General features: G+C 47.5%; 2 protein-coding genes and 1 non-coding gene across 4 annotated transcripts; 1 reads left to right on the top strand and 2 right to left on the bottom strand.

Annotated features, from left to right (window-relative positions):
• On the bottom strand, window positions 1–97 carry LOC142496364 (small nucleolar RNA U13). The gene has a single exon (XR_012801963.1). It is a non-coding gene; the product is annotated as a small nucleolar RNA U13 (small nucleolar RNA).
• A 339-nt stretch (window positions 98–436) lies between these two features.
• On the top strand, window positions 437–10,868 carry MAK16 (MAK16 homolog). Its single transcript, XM_075601420.1, has 10 exons — window positions 437–586; window positions 1,091–1,140; window positions 3,794–3,903; window positions 5,053–5,117; window positions 6,275–6,426; window positions 6,763–6,817; window positions 7,180–7,254; window positions 7,455–7,559; window positions 8,056–8,118; window positions 10,119–10,868. Exons 1-10 carry the CDS (start codon window positions 572–574, stop codon window positions 10,302–10,304), a joined length of 876 nt encoding a protein of 291 aa, XP_075457535.1. The 5' UTR covers window positions 437–571; the 3' UTR covers window positions 10,305–10,868.
• Window positions 9,983–18,315, bottom strand: TTI2 (TELO2 interacting protein 2). 2 transcript variants are annotated; one of them, XM_075601419.1, is made up of 7 exons: window positions 17,737–18,315; window positions 15,442–15,628; window positions 14,596–14,688; window positions 14,112–14,302; window positions 12,561–12,704; window positions 11,987–12,077; window positions 9,983–10,643 (listed from the first exon to the last, which is right to left on the bottom strand). In XM_075601419.1, exons 1-7 carry the CDS (start codon window positions 18,282–18,284, stop codon window positions 10,563–10,565), a joined length of 1,335 nt encoding a protein of 444 aa, XP_075457534.1. In that variant the 5' UTR covers window positions 18,285–18,315; the 3' UTR covers window positions 9,983–10,562. The 2 variants fall into 2 exon arrangements, with proteins under 2 accessions (XP_075457534.1, XP_075457533.1); XM_075601418.1 differs by having other exon boundaries at window positions 11,987–12,149; window positions 17,737–18,314.
• Window positions 18,316–20,389: the final 2,074 nt, after the last annotated feature.

A 20,389-nucleotide genomic window follows, 5' to 3' on the forward strand; every position in this document is an offset into this window, starting at 1 on the left:
AATCAGAAGGGTAATGTGCCAAGTCGTAACAGATAGGATTGCACATTTCACACAAGCGCGTGAACACCCACTCATCATTTTCTAGAACCAGAAGGATCAAATTGGTGATGGCGCTGCGGGAACCCGACCGAAAACATCCCCGAGACAGCTCAGGGTGAATAACAGGTAAATGGATTCTGAAGCCAGCACTATCAGTTAAAGTGATTTACATTATAAACGCAGCTCTGCGATGTGTCTTTCTACTCTGGAAGACAATAATTGATATTAAATATATGAATGAGTTATCATATTATATATGTTAATATATTCACAGATATCCACCAATCACAGCTCAATCTAAGGGAGAAAGAAAGGGAACGCGTTGGAAGTGACGTACCGTGATTATTTGAAGGCACAGGTTGCCATTTTGCATTTGGGCATATTCCCATAGTTCTCTTGCGGAAGTCCGGTTGGAGAGAATGGGAAGGAGGGTCTCGCGAGAGTCGGTTTATTTTCATGGCCGCGCTGTAAAATATACACGTGCGTGTGAACCTGTACCAGGAGGAGACGCGTGAAACGGAGAGCCGCCGAGATGCAACACGATGACGTGAGTGGGGAGAGGGTCGAGTGTCACAGATGGTGGTTGTGGGGTGAACACGAGGGAAGTCTTTGGATACTGTAGTGTCAGGTGGAAGCTGAGTGGTTTTATATTAAGGCGTGAGGGAGGTCAGGGGTTCTAATGTGTGGTTGGGGTCCAGCGTTATGATGTGGGGTTAGGGGTCAAGAAAATAGGGAGTGTTGGGTTCAGGGGTCACAGGGAGTTCACAGTGGTCGAGTGTTTTGGCGTAGGAGTCACAGTGATGGGGTGTGTTGGGGATCAGTGGTCATGCCATGTGGTGTGTTGGGGATCAGCGGTCATTGATATGGGGCTTATTGGGGTAACATCATTGAATGTGTTGGGCTCACCGTAATGAAACTTAGGAGTCGAGTCCCAGTTATGAGGGGGGTTGGGTGTCACTGTGATGCTACAGTGGATGCCAGGATTAGAGTTTTACACGGTGTCCCTGACCCTGTATAACAATGTCACTGACCTGTTGTCTTTCCCTTGTAGGTTATCTGGGACATTGTGGGAAACAAACAGTTCTGCTCCTTCAAAATAAAGTGAGTAACAGTCGGACACACTTATGTGACATCAAAGCAAGTGCAGACCATAACCATACAGTCACAAGTGGGTGACCGCAGAATGACAAGGGGTGACACAGAAAGGAGCGTCTCACGTCGGCAGACATTAATGCTATTAATTTGATTTATTACACACTAAATCCGTGCTTTATAAACTGAGGAACCCTTTCAAAATATATTATGACAGTGAAACCCCTTACCAATTTATTATAATTTAGTAGAACTAAAGCCCACTTATCCTGTGTATTGAAATGACTATTTGTCAGTGCTTAAATAATTAAACTGCCTATTATAATTTATAGACCGAACAATACCATTTTTAATACCTTAACATTTAAAGATAGGGCAGAAAATCAAATGACTGGATATTGAACAGCACAATTGTTACTATACTCAGATTATTGAAGTGAAACTTCTTTAGTGGCACCTATTCTGATGGGGTAAAACGGGAGAGATGGGGGACAAATGTGAAACGGAAGTGACGTCACAGCTCCCCCCTCCCCCCCCCCCCATCTACTGTGACATGCGGCGGCGGCGGCGATAGCCGCCGGCGCCGCTCCTAACAGCCGCTGCTCCCCCACACACCCGCTGTGACATGCTGCCCACGCATCTGCTGTGACATGCGGTCGGCGACGGCGGCGATAGCCGCCGGCGCCGCTCCTAACGGCCACTGCCATGGGTATAGCAAGATGGCTGCCGCAGAGCTTCCGGTGCTGCGGGTGTAATAAGATGGCGGAAGCCGCGCAAGTACTCCGGCTGAGAGAGGACCTCCCACACACCCCTCACCCTCCCACACACCCAGTTGCTCACATCCTAACTGGCGCCGTTCCACCGCCCGCTGCCATGGGCTGTGAGAGGAGGAGCCGCTGCTCAGCCTCTCTCCCTCTTGCTTCCCCGAGTCCCGCAGCTCTCCCACACGGCTGCTGACATGCGGCGGCGCTAGCCCCTGGCGCCGCTCCCCCCACCCACCGACCCACTGACATGTGGCGGCACCGCTCAAAATTTTATCGCCGGAGTAGGAGAGTCTCAGGCAGAGCTGCCGCGGGTCCGCAGCTCTGCCTGTCTGTGAGGGGGGGGGGGGGGGGAGGAGAGACTCAGGCAGAGCTGCCGCGGGTCCGCAGCTCTGCCTGCCTGTGAGGGGGGGGGGGGGGGGAGTCAGGAGAGAGGGGGCAGGACACAAAGAGAGACACACATACACTGACAGACACACACACATACATATATACACACACACACACTGACTGACACACATACACACACACACACACACACACACACACTGACTGACACACATACACACACACTGACTGACACACATGCACACACACTGACTGACACACATGCACACACACTGACTGACACACATGCACACACACTGACACACATACACACACAATGACTGACACATATACACACACACACTGACTGACTGACACACATAGACACACACACACTGACTGACACACATACACACACACACACACACACACACTGAATGACACACACACACACACACACACACACACACACACACACACTGACTGACACACATACACACACACACACTGACTGACACACACACATACACACACACACACACACTGACTGACACACTGACTGACACACTGACTGACACACACACATACACACACTGACTGACACACACACACACACACACACACACACGCACACTGACACACATATGCACGCACACTGACTGACACACATACACTCACTGACTGACACACATACACTCACTGACTGACACACATACACTCACTGACTGACACACATACACACACTGACCGACACAGAGAGACATTCACACAACACAGAGAGAGAGACATACACTGACACACACACACACTGACTGACACACACACACACACACACACTGACTGACACACATGCAAACACTGACTGACACACATGCACACACTGACTGACACACATGCACACACTGACACACACACTGACTGACACACACACACACACTGACTGATACGCACGCACACTGACACACATACACACACTGACCGACACAGAGAGACATTCACACAACACAGAGAGAGACATACTGACTGACACACACACACACACATTGACTGACACACTGACTGACACACATGCACACACTGACTGACACACATGCACACACTGACTGACACACATGCACACACTGACTGACACACATGCACACACTGACTGACACACATGCACACACTGACTGACACACATGCACACACTGACTGACACACATGAACACACTGACTGACACACATGAACACACTGACTGACACACATGCACACACTGACTGACACACATACACACACTGACTGACACAAATACATACTCTCTGACTGACACACATACATAGTCACTGACTGACACATACACTGACTGTGCCGAGCACGCGCGTTATAAGTCAATTTCTGTGACAAAAGTCAAAGAAGTTTCACTTACTATGCGCGTGCACAGCACACACAGCTTTTTTTTCACAGATTTCCCCCCCCCCCCCCCTTTTTTTTTTATATGTATAAATATAACCAATTTCATCTTTCTGGTTTTATGCCAAGTCAGAGGGTGCCCTTTTCTGCTTGACCACTTTAATATAAAACCCTGTGTTTTCAGGACAAAGACGCAGAACTTTTGTCGGAATGAATACAACCTAACGGGTCAGTGTAATCGCTCCTCCTGTCCCCTTGCAAACAGTCAGTATGCCACCATCAAAGAGGAGAAAGGTAAGCAGAAGAGGGAGGAATCCATTTATATACACATATCACGTTGGAGATTCTCTGGTTATACACAGTAAAGACTTAGAGAAACTGTTAGTGACAGTTACAGAAGATCAATAAGACTGATCTGAGAAATATTAGTATTGTGCAACCCATGTATTTGAAGGGTCAGTCGCTCTTAGACCCAAAGTGCACTAATGACAGGGCACTCTGTTTAAGGGGTCATTCCCTCCTAGACACAAAGTTTACTGATAGGAGTAACATGTATGGGGGTCACATATGAGTGATTATCAACTTTCTTTTTCCCAAATCTGAGACTCATAATCATATCTGAATAATTATTTAAAGTGTGTTTGTAAACATGGGGAGCTGAGACTTGGGAGGGGTTTGATTTCCTGTGGCTGCTCCCATTTGTCTCATGTCTGTGTTCAACAAGAGTTTGCACCGGCAAAGCCCTGTCCCTTTATCTATATTGTCTCTGATAAGAACAGGGTCCGATAAGGGTAACGGAAACACTTGATTAACCATTAGTCCCCCATTTAGAAGCCGCAAAGAAATGTAATTTGTAGTCCATTCCCAAAGGCAGCCAACTCTTTGCTGTTGGCACAGTTCGATTAATTTAAGGAAGCCAATTAGATTGTTAAATTCTCTGCAAATGTTGTTTTCGTCCAGCTACATGTGACAGAACCTTTTTATATAGTAGACACTAGGAGACACCCTGTCCTCCATCACTAGAAAATATTAGAGAAATGCTGCACTCCTCAGAGTAGAAAAAATAGTAATACAGTTACCGGTGCTCCAGTGTTTGCACGAAAGCCTGCAGTCAGTCCTGGACAGATGAAGAAAGGAACATAGGGCACAACGGATTTAGCAAATTCAAACTCATTTATTGAGCCAACACAACGTTTCGACCATAATGGTCTTTTTCAAGTGACAATGGCAGTGCCTTTGTCACTTGAAAAAGACCATTATGGTCGAAACGTTGTGTTGGCTCAATAAATGAGTTTGAATTTGCTAAATCCGTTGTGCCCTATGTTCCTTTCTTCCTCCATCACTAGAAGCCACACACCTTGCCTTGTATTTTACCTGGTATAGAACCTGCCGTCTGGTGTGATTAACCCTTTCTATCTCATTAAATCTGTTCTTCACACAAAGGACTCTGCTATTTGTACATGAAGACGATCGAGAGGGCCGCATTTCCAGCCCGGATGTGGGAGCGGGTAAGTCTGAGAGCCTTGGTGGTGAGGGCAGTGAGGCAACCACTGGGGAAGTAACTTTCCTCTGAAGTGAGGACACCCTGTGTGTGCTAAGAGACACCATATTTGGAAAAATCCTTTGCCTTGGAAATGTATATTGTAAAGGAGACTGACCATCAAATATTAAAGCAGTAGTTTTAAGCTGCGTTTTTTTTTCTTCAAAAATGTCCCCCTTTTAATATGTGCATTAATACAATCCACAAAATAAGTAATTCGTTAAATTAATGATCGATCCTTTCTCCTGTGATTGATCGGCGAAGATTCGGCTCGGGTTCACTAAATGGCTGTCAGTGCAGTAGAAGTGGACCAAAGATGCAAAGTTCTGTGGGGAAGATCATGTGACTAGATACAATTGGTGCACTGTTAGAGTGGGCAGGGCTCAAAAAGGGGTGTGTCAGAGCCTGTTTCAGAAGAGGAAGGGGATGTGACTTTGTAAATGGTTCCTATAGAAACAAAACATGCGTGTAAACTATTTTACTTGTTTGTATCATGTGAAGAATGACAATGTATCAATTCCTGTTGGGAACACGGACTTCCAGCAGATCAGCTACTTCTCTTTGACTAATGACTTTATAATGACTGCAATTGTGTTTACTGACAAATAGTCTCATTACCAAAAGACATCAGATAAACTTTACAGAAACCCTCCAAAGCTTTTGCTTCCCATTGGAAGGTCAAAAGTGTAAAGTTATTTAAAAATACTTTTGTCTTTTTAAATAAAGGTGTAAATCAGCTGTATTTAAGCTATTAAAAATGGTGTTGTCCTATAAGGCAGGGGGTAAGCAAACTTTTCTGTTTGGGCCCCTTGCCTGCACACGCCCCCCTTACCTGCTCTCTGGCATGGGCGGCGTCATGTGACATGTTGCCGTTTCTTTAACCATTTGTCATTGTCATGGTGACGCGCCGCCGGAGAGCAGGTAAGAGGGAGTTAGAGGCCTCGTGCGCTCCCGCGACATTTAATATAAATGTTGTGGGGAAGAGCACGGGCCTCAGTAAATGCCGCGCCCCCAGTTTGCGCACCGCTGCTGTAAGGGAGTGACCCTTTGGCTAAACAAGAAATTAAATTCCCTAAGATGCCATACGTAAAGAGGGTTGTAACGTGCCGGAAATTTTCCCGATAGGTGCGTCTGAGCAAGAATTACGAGAGGGCTCTGGAACAGATAGACGAGAACCTTATATTCTGGCCGCGCTTTATCAGGCACAAGTGCAAGCAGCGCTTCACCAAGATCACGCAGTATCTGATCCGCATCCGCAAGCTCACCCTAAAGAGGCAGTAAGTGTGTGGCCAGGTGAATCCGCTGTGCACATGCAATCACCCCAACATGTTTAACGGTTCAGTGCCACGCAGGATCAGTTGCCTAATGACGAACGTTTAAAGTGTTAAAGGATCAGTGACATAATGACTGTGCCATGTTTAATGGGTTAAAGGGTCAGTCCCACATAGGACTAAAGTGACCTAATGACAGTGATCTTTTGAATCAGGTAAAGGCTCAGTCCCCTTTAAAACTTTGAATTTCACTCGGGTTGATATGGTCCTGCGACTCGCTAGTTTCAGCTGTCACTGCCCTTCTGAGAAGTCTTTGTAACCTGTCCCTTATCTTGCCCACAGGCGCAAACTAGTTCCGCTGAGCAGGAAGGTGGAAAGGAGAGATAAGAGGAGAGAGGTAACTTTGGGCTTCTGATGGGGTCTGGCTTTTAGTCATAGAGGTAACGTCGGGCTTCTGATGAGCCTGAGTTATAGTCCTAGAGGTAACGTTATGCTTCTGATGAGCCTGGGTGATAGTCCTAGAGGTATCCTCATGCTTCTGATGGTCTGGATTTATAGTTTGAGGTAACTTCAGGCTACTGATGGGGTATGGGTAATAGTCCTAGAGGTAACTTCGGGCTTCTGATATCTTTGTTGTGCGTCTGTCCTGGGCTTTACTATTCCCGTGAGATTAAGCTGCGATAACTGAATCAGGAGCCATAATAAAGCATTAAATGTGTTTTTTTTTTTGTGTTTTTTCATCTGTTCCCGTGAACTCAGGAAAAAGCTCTTGTGGCCGCTCAACTGGACAATGCGATAGAGAAGGAATTACTGGAGCGTTTGAAACAGGGAGCGGTAAGGAGCTGCGGGGGGAGACCCGGAGTGTGGCTGGTGGGGGGGGGGGCCTGGCGCTGTCACAAGAGGAGGCAATCCAGCAACGCTGAAGATGTGGAGATGGATCCTGCCCCTGCTGTCTCTTGCCAGACTGCAATATACAGGGCTTTCAGGGGAAGGGTTAAACTGGCAGTACCACTGTCCCTCTTTCTTTCTTGCAGTATGGGGATATTTATAACTTCCCGATCCAAGCCTTCGATAAAGCTCTGGAGCAGCAGGATGAGGCGAGCGCATCAGAGTCCGAGGAGGAGGAGGAAGACGATGAAGTAATTATTCTAATACTTCCGGGGGCAGCAGGAATGAACTATATTTGTGTCATTTCTTTAGTAGTAGCCATGTTACCCTCACACTTTCAACACCTCAGGGGACAGTTCCTGTTTTTCTGCAGAACAACAGTCCCAAGTGTCCTATCAGTTCAGGTGCAGTGACACCTGTGTGTATGGGAATCTGTTCTCGACTAGTAGGGTTTGCTTTAGTATGGAGGTGCTGTATCAAACCTGTAATATATATGGAGAGTAGAAGGGTTTACTTTAGCATACAGGTGCTATTACAGCTGTGTGTATGAGGATTGGTACTTGAGTGGCAGGGGAAGATCCTGGTTAGGATTATCGTGCAGCAAGATGTTTATGGGGTCAGTTCTGCAATAGCAGGTTAGCATGAGGTGCTGCAGGGTAATGTGCTGGCTGGTAGCATGGTCTTTGCGAGGGGGTGTTTCAGAAGAGCATTTTGGTGATTGTAGTTTAACTCAGTTTTCCTCAACAGGGGAGCGGTAAGAGGGAGTTTGTGGAGGAGGAGATAGAAGAAAGTGACCTAAGCGACTTTGAGGTAAGTGTGGGGAGAAGACACAGCTGGGAGTGATACGAGCCTGATTCAATACAGAAACATGATGCCCTTACTGAAACATGCACCATGACATCTCTCGGCCGCTTAAATTCCCATCTCTTCCCATGTAACAATAGTCCTCTCCTGTGCAGTAACATTGCTCTTGCAGCCTTCTTGCCACTGGACAAGTGTAGTTTGTAAGTTCTATACCAGTCAATGGACCAGATATCAGTATTTTGTATCTATATATTCTGTTTAGAAACTAGTGTGCAGATCTTTTCACATCTCACAGTACACAGGGAGAGACCTAATTAGGTTTGGAAAGCTCTGTATACTAATTTCTTCTATGGAACAGCACCTTGCTAGTCCATTAACCTTCACACTGTCCTTTGTATGTTTATAAACATCCTTTTTTGTGCAGCAGAGTGGCTCTGGTACTGCCCCGATCCTCGGAAGTACCAGGAAATCCTAAGGAGCAAATCTAGTTCACCTCACGGAACAGCATCTGAATTATAATATAACAAATGCTGGAACCGTACTCTCCTTTTCCCTTCCTCACAAAATTAACAAATCTATAAAGCCTTCCATCCCCTGGGGCTTACCTATTATCCCAGGGATTGGAGCTGTGTCCTTTCAGCACCATGACAGCCAAACGAAGAAGCGGTGCACTGAGGTAAGTAGAGAACCACACGCAGCTCTAACAAAAAACGACTAATTTATTGAAAAAAAGGGAACATCCATCATGAAGCTAGGAACCTCTTACGCGTTTCATCCCGCAAGGGACTTTGTCAAAGTAAGAGGTTCCTAGCTTCATGATGGATGTTCCCTTTTTTTCAATAAATTAATCGTTTTTTGTTAGAGCTGCGTGTGGTTCTCTACTTACCTCAGTGCACCGCTTCTTCGTTTGGCTGTTCCGGTACCTTTGCTGGTTGCACGTGGATTCCAGGACACACATCACTGCAGGCATTCACTCAACTGTGCTTCACCTTTATCTCTTTGGCTACACCGGATCAAGCAGCGTGACAGCAGGTATTTTCATTGGCAGAGGGGACGGTGGGTGACTTGGCGTCAGCCTGGCTGTTCTCTGGATGGTCGGCGACTCTTAGCGTCACCTCACCTTACCCCTCCCCCAGCCTGCTCCAATGGGTGCGCTTAATATGCTTGTTTAGAGTGATAGTTATATGCTGCAGACGTGTGCCATTATGTTCTAAGAATAAGACATTCTACGCTTTGGCCCTTGAGCACTGGCAGCAGAATTCTTCTGTGTTCCCTCTTTCAGCACCATGGGTGCTTCGAGGATCCTGCAATTCCAAACCATGCCCTCCTTTCTGTGAGCCCTGCCACTTCAAAGTGCTTAGTGCCCCAGGAACTTTGAAAACCACAAAGATGGGGTTACCTCTCACTTAGCCCATCCCCATATTTGTAATTGGGGAGCGGGTGTCCTTGTGGACATTACACTGACACCATTTTCCAGCAACAGTTACCTTTGCATTACCATTCGGTTATCCATCCCAAGAATCAAGACTTTCACAAAATCTGTTGTTTGGGAGCATCATTTAAGTTGCTGTATGTACATGAGAAAAGGGTGTTTTACAAATGTCTAATTCTACCATAAACCTGTCCTCAAATACACTAAAAAAAAAAAAAGGTATTGAATGTTATATTTTCTTTTCAAGTAGACAAAATGATGCATTTTTGGTAGTCATATTATATATGGACTTGCAAAGAATTGTAAAAAAAAAAAAATTGTGCAAATTGATATTGCAGAAGTCCCATGACCTAATGTGCATTTATGAGAAACCCCAAATATGTTATTTGCGCTGAAGAAAACACAGTCGGTTCTTTGGACACACCACCAAATTGACACTGTTTGTTTGAAATTTTTATTGCAAAAATGTTAACTCCTGTGGAAACTGCCTTGGCAGCAAAAGTGATAAATATCCTACATTATAACAATGTACTCTTCCTGTGTAACAATGGCAACCCGCTCTATTTCCATGCAGGACATGGATAAATTAGCTGTAAGCGACAAGGAAAAGTCATCTAGCGAGGAGTCGTCATCGGAAGATGACTCCAACACCCCCAAAGTAAAGTCGAAGGGCAAAGCGCCCCTCAAGAAGAAGCGTGCCTACGTGGAGATAGAGTATGAACAAGAGACTGAGCCACAGCCAAAGGCCAAAGCATCCTGATCCTGCAGCCTTCTGGAACTGTTTTTCTTAAAAGTCCTTTCCTATTACTCCATCACCTGAAGCTGCAGCCAGCATCACTTGCTGATAATCAACCATTCCAGGTCTGACTGTCCCCTAACTTCTGTTTTGGGGTGTTAGTTCAAGCCTGAGGGAAGAGGGTAAATAAAGTACTATCAACCAGCACGACGAGTACTATGGAACTAGCAAAATTAGTACGTATGTACAATGAATTTATTTGGTGCGTCTTTGTGGGGGAGTTTAGATGTCTTGCTGGACTCGATTGATGCATTGTAGCATCCGGGGCTCATTGCAAACAGAGGGGATCCCTTCCAGGGCAACCTGGGGAAGCAAAGACACATTTTTACTCAATATGCAGTCAGGTATTAGACCACCAACGTTTAAAGGGATCAGTCCCTCCCTAAGACCAAAGTGTACTAATGGCAATGAAACACTCCCCCAGTTGGATGAGAGCCTGGATTTTCAATTAGAGACAAAAAATCCAAATAGTTACTTTTAGCATGGATGGATTTCTGCAAATTACTAATAAAACAATTTACAAAGGTTGTTTTTGGCCAAAGATATCTGATTGCACCTTTAAGATGTATAACGTGACTAACCCTATTTTCCCCAAAAAATATTTCTAAAAGACTTGCTTCTAAGGCGCTGGACTGCTCTACCCCTCGATTTCGGCGTTCCAATGTCCTGTTATATGTTGCCATGGCAATATATCGCCAGAAGCCACCAGATGAGGTATGGAAACTTAGAGGCCTTGCGTCCGATCCCCGGCATTTAATTTAAGTGCTTTGGGGAAGAGCGCAGGACCTCTGTAGGGTGCGCACCCCTCTTCTAAGGCATTGAATTACCAAAAATGTAATCCGTTAATCTCTTCCATTCATTCATGGTAACCCAAAATGGTACTACCCATTCAACTGAAATGTCCTTGTTTATATATTTAAAATATTTCTTCATCCCAAAAGGGTTAGTTTTCACCTCTACTTTTTTTGCCTGCTCATGGATGTTATTCCCACTGTGTGTCCCAGACTTCAAAGAGCCTCAGAGAAGCTCCAGGTTAGACCGTTTCTTTGTCTCAAAGTCTACATGACCAACAGCTCTTTCTGTTGCCTGGAACAGTGGAACAAGTTAGAATTAGCAACAGTTTGCCATGTGGACTAGAGTGGTGATTTTTTGGGGAGCTGATATGGATCTGGAACAGATTAGCCAGTTCCTTTTGGTCCTTGAATTTCAGCGGATCTGAAAAAGGGCGATTTCACTTTTGCAGATTTAATTATTAATACACATTGCGGATTCTGCAACCCATGGACGGATTTTTAGATTCTTAAGACTCCACAACGGTTTGCTGAATCCACATTAGATTTTACAAATCCATCCACGGGTTGTACCAAATGGTGGTTTTTGATGAATCCACGTGGATTGAAACTGCCCAAATCCGGTTGCGAATTTTACACCGCAAAACAGATTATGAGGGGTGGGGTAATGCAGGAAATAGATATGGGTGGATTTGCCCATCTCTTTTGGGAACACTATGCAGGCTTTGACCTTTTATTCCTTAAACTTGGTAATCCGCTTTGAAGGGTTTCATTCTGTTTCAAGATGACATTTTCTTGGGGAAACTGCCCCTTTATTATGCTGCTGCCCGATCTCCGTGTCTCCTACCTACTCACCTTTACCTGTCCCTTAGAGCATCGGTCTAGCAGCAGCAGGCAGTCCGTGGCACTGTGTAGCAGGGCATCTGTCACTGGCTCAGGAGTGTCACTCTTGTCACAAGAGATGTCATATATAAACTTTAGGAGGGTCTTCAGGAGAAGTGGCAGCCTACAAGGGATTCTGGGAAACAAGATTAAACTGAACAACGGACGGCTGGAGCTCCCTCTTCTGATCCCTGATGTGTGGGGGTCACTAATACATTGGCTCTGCAGGTCGTGGGCGGGGAAGAACTGCATGAAGTGATGCTCTGTGTCTGGCGAAGACAATTATAATGGAGCAACTACGGGTCTGTGGCAGGGGATAGTGTTAAAGTAGTAATGGCTCTGCAGGGATGTGTCAATGAGGTTATACTGCATGTCTGGCAGGGAAGTGGTTAAGAGACCAGGTCTTTGGCAGAATATGGGTTAATAAAGTGAGTGCAGGAAAAGGGTTCATGGAGACTGCAAGACTAGCAAGAAAGTGGTTAATAGTGAGGTGCTTTGCAGAAGAGCCTGTGTACTGAGCAACGTGGCAGACGGATAAGTGACCCACCTGGGCCACGCGTGTTTGATGGTTCCCTGTAAAGTCTCTAGGATGCACAGTCTTGCCTTTTCTTCCGGCCCATCGTAAACCTCCAGGTAGCCGACTATCACACACAACAGCTTCTTCATGTGAAGGATCACCCCCACTCCGAGCCTGCGGTGAGTGACACACGTCAGAGAAAGAAGAGGGATAATATTCTATACATTATGCCTGTTAGCTCTGCACATGTTGTAGTGTTCTAAGAGCTGCACTGGTTCTGCTGAAGAGCTCTGATACTACCACTACAACACCCCCCCAAAGATTTTCATACATCAAAGGGCTTCACACATGCAGAGCTTTTCAAACCCCACAGGTCTCTTCTTCATGGGAACTTAGTACAAGAGATTTATAAAGCTCGATGTTATAATTCTCTTCTGGGTCCATTAAGGAGGTATTAAACACACACACACACACACACACACACACACACACACACACACACACACACACACACACACACCTAAAAATGGAATGTCACCTTTCCTGCTCATACAGTATATAGCTGTAAATATCACAGTCACCACTCCTGTTTATATAAAGCTATATATGGTATCTATCCTCTATTGGATATAGATACTGTAGTAATATGTGACAGATGGCCATTTCTCCTACATAGCAAAAAATTCACCAAGGTATTTGAGAAAAGAAATCCCTGTCAGTGCACAACAGTCGTTTTGTGATTAATGATTTAAAATTAACACATTAAGCGCACTATTAAAATTAGGCACAAATAACAAAATACTAACAATAAAAAGAACATCAAGGTGTTCTAAAACTGGGTACGCCGTCCAGATATAGTCACAGGAAAGTGCGGTGAGTACAAGTATCCAACTGTAACTCTGTTTGGAAACAAATACACCAGTCACATGTAACTACCGTATGTGTCTTGTTATATTCTGATCGTGGAAGTACACCGATACAGTATATTAAAATGTGTTCTAAATGCGTCTAGGTTGACATTAAGCTGAAGCATATACCGGTAATATACCATGTTAATTAACCATCACGGTGCTCTTTCTACTATTCTCAGTTTCTACATGCCCAACTTTGGGAGTAAAAACACTGCAGATCTTTACGCATATACCAATTTAAATGAGGCTATATACATGTTATATCTCCACTGAGAGTTATCAATATGGTATATTAGCTGTATATGCTGCAGCTTAACGTTAACCTAGACGCATTTAGAAACCACTTTTTGATATCTGTATCAGTGTACTTCTTACATACACCAATACATGGTATACAGCGCCCTCTCCTGGTTATATATGCGTATACATCGTATATAGCAGGGCTCTTTAATCTAGTTTTACAATGGGACCAGATTAGAAAACATTTATTAATAGAAGGACCAGAAGAGCATTGTAATGTCATTTAAGAAGATGTATAAAAATATGGAGTACTCTCTCTCCTTGTTATATACACACCGGTATTTATGGTATACAGTGACCTGTCCTGTTTATGTATAGCTATACATAAATATATCATGCCTCCTCACAGATATGTACATAGTAAATATACCAGTCCAGTAGTGCGGGCAAATTGCGGGCATACACCCTTCGCAGGGCGATCCTATGCTCCATCTCCATGTGGGTGAGGACAAGCTGCAGTATTTGGTCGGTGGGAGTCGCCCTTCGCTTCCGGAGATCTGCAGGGGCAGGGGGAGCGCTCTGCAAACCGGGGAGAAGGTCCAACAGGCAGGGGAGGACCACCTAATACAAAGGGCAAACCACAGGGTGCAACTCAGCGCCTCTGCTGTTCCTGTACACACACGCTCCAACACAAGGTGCATCTACAGTCCCCTCCTATTCCTGTCCATACATGCCGTCATGCGCATACCCTGATGCCCCTGCTATTCCTGTACATATGCTGCCACTCCGTGTATCCTAATGCCCCCCTGTTATTCCTGTACATACATGCTGTCACTGCTTGTATCCTGCACCCGCCCCCACCCCGCCTGCTAGCTTCGCGTTGCTCCAGGTCAGAGATTACAAGGTTTCTTTACCTGGATGACATCGGCATCCGGTGTATATAGGTGATTGTGCAGAGCGTGGTAAATAACCTGTGCCCGATTATACTGCCTTAACTCTGCTGCTGGCTGCATGGGAGAGAGGGCAAAGGTTGGAAGATGCAGGACAAAATATGCAGATCAAGAGTTCGGGACACCAAGACAGAGGAGATCTCCGAGTGGGGTCACAAAGAGAAATAGACACAAGGCGTGAGTTAGTGACATACAGTAGAACAGTCAAACATGGAAAAGACAAGAGACAGGACAGACAAACCCAATACACAACATTAATAGTACTGTATCTTAAAGTTTACGGCCATATAATAAATTCTGTAATACAAAACAAATGTGAAGCAACTGCATGTCCCTGATTGAACTCATTCATTGCTAGAGACAAACACATGCACTGCCATGAATTCAAGGGACAGTTCCACTCTGGTGCGGAATAAAATAAAGTTATAGATGTGTTAAGCAAATATTAGGCTGTTTACAAAACATTTAATCGGGTCTCTGAATGGGGAGGGAAAGGATGTTAAACACGTGTTTCTTTGACCATTTTAGTGACATGTTTTTAAACATCCTACCCCATGCGTATTTTTAAATTATTTATTAACGTTATTGTTTGCAAAGTAACTTTAATAAATAATTTAAAAATACGTATAGGTGTAGGTTGTTTAAAAAAATAAAAACCACCCTGGTGTGATCCCTTAAACATGTCGCTGCCATTAGTACACTTTGGTCCTGGAAGTGACTGACCCTATAACCTGTCCCAGGTGATAGGGGAGGGCACAATGTGTGACAGGTGTCTCCCCTCTCACCCCAACCTGTTCCTGTTGCACTTACCACATTCCTGATGATGTGATGCAGACAGCCTACCCCCAGCACCTTGTTCTCCGTCCTGTAATCGTCTGAAAGGAGGAGGGAGGGCGGCAGGACTCTGTCCAAATACTCCGAGAGCCATGGCCGGGATACCTGGCACAGTATCCAGAAGAAGACTAGCTTAGTGTCTGGGTGCAGCTCCCAAGTGTCTCTAGGACAGATACATGTTGTGTTACATGGTTAGGCAATCAGCTCCCAGCTCCCTTTGTGCCCAACAGTCAGACACCCAAATACATATAAAAGTCGCGGTTTGTGATGAAACGCGCCAGAAATCTATCAACGACGGTATAATGGCATGACGTCATCACGCAGGAGCCCGGTGCCGGCTGAAGGGCGCTTGGAGGTGATCTGGAAGCCGCGAGATTTGGAATACTCTGCGGGCAGAGTCTGTGGTTTCCGGAGTGCAGCTGGAGACGGAACCCGGTTCCTGCAGGCTGCTGTGTCGATAGGATTTTGGTTGCTGACGTATTGCAATAACCCTGCTCAAAAAAAATAAAATGTTCCCCCTACCTCATTGGTCAGCCGCGTGTTGGCGCACTGCCAGGACTTGTTTTTTTGCGCGTCGGCACCCTGGCGATGTCAACGCGGCCCTCAACTCCTTTTACACAGAAAGCCTAAGATGGACGCCGGACACACAGAGACCCGCTAACCCGCGGCCCGACTGGCCCTGCAGCCGAGCCGAATGGAGCTCAGTGCTGCAGCGTCCAGCCAAGTCGGGCGACGGGCGGAGAGGGGGCAAAGGCCAAATACCGGTGGAGACAGAGGCGAGGTAAGCCGGGGAGAAGGCAACAGCTAGTGGGGCGGAGGAGATCCGACTAGGAGCTCCTGTTCCCACGCTGAAGGGCGCTCTTGGCTGCTGACTAGCAGTGAACCGGTTCCCTATCCCCCCGCAGTGTAAAACCCTGCTGGAACACCGGTTCCCTATCCCCCCGCAGTGTAAAACCCTGCTGGAACACCGGTTCCCTATCCCCCGCAGTGTAAAAACCTGCTGGAACACCGGTTCCCTATCCCCCCGCAGTTTTAAACCCTGCTGGGACACCGGTTCCCTATCCCCCCGCAGTGTAAAACCCTGCTGGGACACCGGTTCCCTATCCCCCCGCAGTGTAAAACCCTGCTGGGACACCGGTTCCCTATCCCCCCGCAGTGTAAAACCCTGCTGGGACACCGGTTCCCTATCCCCCCGCAGTGTAAAACCCTGCTGGGACACCGGTTCCCTATCCCCCCGCAGTGTAAAACCCTGCTGGGACACCGGTTCCCTATCCCCCCGCAGTGTAAAACCCTGCTGGGACACCGGTTCCCTATCCCCCCGCAGTGTAAAACCCTGCTGGGACACCGGTTCCCTATCCCCCCGCAGTGTAAAACCCTGCTGGGACACCGGTTCCCTATCCCCCCGCAGTGTAAAACCCTGCTGGGACACCGGTTCCCTATCCCCCCGCAGTGTAAAACCCTGCTGGGACACCGGTTCCCTATCCCCCCGCAGTGTAAAACCCTGCTGGGACACCGGTTCCCTATCCCCCCGCAGTGTAAAACCCTGCTGGGACACCGGTTCCCTATCCCCCCGCAGTGTAAAACCCTGCTGGGACACCGGTTCCCTATCCCCCCGCAGTGTAAAACCCTGCTGGGACACCGGTTCCCTATCCCCCCGCAGTGTAAAACCCTGCTGGGACACCGGTTCCCTATCCCCCCGCAGTGTAAAACCCTGCTGGGACACCGGTTCCCTATCCCCCCGCAGTGTAAAACCCTGCTGGGACACCGGTGCACAGCTCTTGCAGGTCCGCCGTCTGTGGCTATCTGGTGGTAGTGTGTGTTTGGGGGGAGAGAGAGTGTGTGTGTGTGTGTGTGTGTCACCAGTAGTACCCAGTCAGTCAGTCACCCAGACTAGAGAGACACACACACACACACACACACACACACACACACACACACACACACACACACACACACACGGAATTTGTTCCATTTTTTTAAAAAGTGGGGCGGGGCTAGGTGGCGAGAAGATTTGTGGGTGATTTGTCGACCACTATATATATCTCAATATCACAACACACACTTTCCCAATAAGCTCAACCCCCAACACCCACCACATCATATATCAAAAGGAGTGCAACTGAGTGCGGCAAATGTATAACAAAAGACAGGGGAGCCCAAGGCTACATCCAATTGACAAAACATACACGGTAATAAGAACAAAGTTAATTACTTAAAAAATAATAATATATATCATATGGGTGTATATAAATATATATTTCTATTTCTCACTTGCAGAGCTGAGGTCTCAGCAGTCCCAGCACTTCTCGAAAGCTCCCTGCCTCAGGCTCCTGGTTTTTGGGTCCCCTCAGCAGCTCTGCCACAGACTCACATCCGGAGACATCCAGCAGGGAGCGGAGGAGCTGCCTGGTCAGGGCCCGGGACTTTGAATCCGTCCACGGCCTGTCCTGAGAGTGAGCCCCGCATAAGATAAGCAGAGGAGCGCTCGCGGAGCGCAGGACAGACCGCAGTGCCACAGACCCCGCCCCTGCCTCTCCAGAGCCCCTCCCCTCTTCTGACGTCATGCTCATCAACGTTCCCGCCCCGTCACGTGATGCAACCCGCAGTGCCTCCAGCAGCCGGAGTGAGGCCTCAGCCGCAGTCGCGGCTCTTCCTGGCACCTCGTGTTCACTTCCCGGCTCCACTCCAGGGGCTGCCCACATAACCACGTCCCGAAGCAGCTCTGCACAGCCGGCCGTGGTTAGAGGGGGAGGAGCCCGGCCGAGGCAGAGAGAAAGGTCGGCTAGAGCCTGGTGCAAAAGCAGCTTCTGGGCCGCCATTCCAACGCAGACGTCACTTCCGGCAATACGGTTACTGTTGGCAGGAAGCGGGTAGCGGCCATATTCAGTGTGGGCAAGAAGCTGCCGCCTCTATTTAGTTTTACAAAACAGTATATGAAAAATGTTAGTGTGGGCAATGGTTTTATTGGCCATGCTTACTGTAGACAAGAAAATAAGTTGCTATTTATAATGTGGACATAAAGGGGAGCACTATAAACAGAAAAAAGCCCACTGCTCAGCCTATTGTATAGTTAACGCTACAGAAGCAGGGTTGCCACCTTCTACTGAAGACCAACCCGGAGAGAGAAAAAAAATCCTTTACTTGGTGCGGTGCGGGGCTGTCTCCCGGCATCCTACTACAATTTCTCCCTCAACTGCAATAAAGATGGCTGTGCTGCATAAAATCACACTGCTTTGCCATGGTAACCGGACGCATCTTCACTGCAGTTGTAGGGGGAAATTGCAGCAGGCTAAGGAAGGATGCCGGAGCCGTCGCCGCCGCCGCCCCCGGAGATTGAGTACGGCAACCTGTAGCCCGGAGGTAAGTTCCCGGAGTCTCCGGGTCAGACCCGGAGAGGTAGCAACCCATTGGGGAAGGTGCACCTAAGGCCTCGGTCCCGCGGCGCGGGCGGCCACACGCGAGTTCCCCACCAGCAGGGGAATCCTGCAGAGCCGGTCCCGGACCCCCCTGGCTGCACAGCCTACTACACGCTGTGGCGCGTCACCCGCTATGGGATTCAAGAGAATGGTGTTCCCTAGCGTTGACGCGTCACGTGGTGTGGCTGTGAGCCAATGAGGAGGGGAGGCTTCGGGAAGAGGGGAGGCTTCGGGAGGAGGAGAGGCTTCGGGGAGCGGGGAGGAGTGTGGAGTGACAGCAGCGTGAGTGCCTGTCTGTGTGTGTCTGAGTGCGTGCGTGCCTGTCTGTGTGTGTGTATGTGTGTGCCTGAGTGCGTGAGTGCCTGCCTCTGTGTGTGTGTGTGTCTGAGTGCGTGCGTGCCTGAGTGCGTGAGTGCCTGCCTCTGTCTGTCTGTGTGTGTATGTGTTGCTTTACTTACCGGAGCCGTGGAGGCAGGGGGGGGAGAGTAGCGGGTCCCTCCGCTCAAGCCACGCCCCCCCTCCCGCTCAAACCTCCCACTCCGGCTCCCGCTCCCTACAGACCGCATATCGCGGTCTGTGTATGTCAGCGCCCCGCCTGTCTGCAGTGCGGGCGCTCTGACTCTGGGAGCGGGGCCTTAGCCTAAGCCCGCGGCCAGGGTGAACGCGCGACCGTGCGCGTGACATCACGCGTGCCTTTAGCTGCAGAGATTTGTGGCCTGGGTAGACGCAACAGAGGCGTGGCCATGAAATCACTGAGCTGGTTTGCCCTCATTGGGCGAACCGCTCACATGACCCGGCTGTCGCACAGCATAATCATATTTGATTCTTTGCATGCCGCGTTCTCCATCGTGATGGTGTAAGCATTTTGATCATGGCCGCGCTAACCATGGATGCGGCCTAAGACTGTGGACATGGTGTGTGCGCGACAGAGCGCAAATAGGCGCTTGCGCCCGAACGATCTATGGACTCCAATGAAACGCACGACGGAGAGGCTTGGCCGTGAGGTCACATCCGGATCCTCAATCAACAGCATGGCGCTCTCCAAAACTTGAAATTGTTATTGTGTAAGTAAACAACCCGATTGTTTTGTACTAGGCAGAAACGCTAAAAGAAAACGAATGAATGCTGTAGATAGCGATTAAAACATTCTTTAATATACATCCTTTTTTCGTTACAGATTTCTTGCGACTGGAACACCATTTCGCAGCTTGGCATTTTCATTTATGACGGGGGGAGAACCAACAGTGGCAAAAATTGTTCATGAGACATGCAATACTATTTACAATGCATTTCAGGCTGATCATATGCCATTTCCTAGTGTAGAAAGTGTGCATAATGTGGCAAATAAATTTTTACAGTAAATGGAATTTTTCCAAATTGCGTAGGCTGTATAGATAGCAAACTTGTTCGCTTAAAGCACCCCAAAAATTCAGGCACTATGTCAATTATAAACATCTCCATTCTATTGTCTTGCAAGCTGTTGTAGATGCAAAATTTAAATTTATTGC

Source organism: Ascaphus truei, chromosome 5 (assembly GCF_040206685.1).
Source record: "Ascaphus truei isolate aAscTru1 chromosome 5, aAscTru1.hap1, whole genome shotgun sequence".
NCBI classification, from domain to species: Eukaryota; Metazoa; Chordata; class Amphibia; order Anura; family Ascaphidae; genus Ascaphus; species Ascaphus truei.

Excerpts from the sequence above, each read along its gene's own strand:
- TTI2 (XM_075601418.1), bottom strand. The coding sequence starts at position 18,284 with ATGGCGGCCCAGAAGCTGCTTTTGCACCAGGCTCTAGCCGACCTTTCT. Across the intron at positions 14,689-15,441 it reads ATCACATCATCAGGAATGTG|CCAGCAGCAGAGTTAAGGCA; the intron begins GTAAGTGCAACA and ends TCTCCCATGCAG. Across the intron at positions 10,644-11,986 it reads GCTCTAAGGGACAGGTAAAG|GTTGCCCTGGAAGGGATCCC; the intron begins GTGAGTAGGTAG and ends TTGCTTCCCCAG.
- MAK16 (XM_075601420.1), top strand. Across the intron at positions 3,904-5,052 it reads CACCATCAAAGAGGAGAAAG|GACTCTGCTATTTGTACATG; the intron begins GTAAGCAGAAGA and ends CTTCACACAAAG. Across the intron at positions 8,119-10,118 it reads GTGACCTAAGCGACTTTGAG|GACATGGATAAATTAGCTGT; the intron begins GTAAGTGTGGGG and ends ATTTCCATGCAG.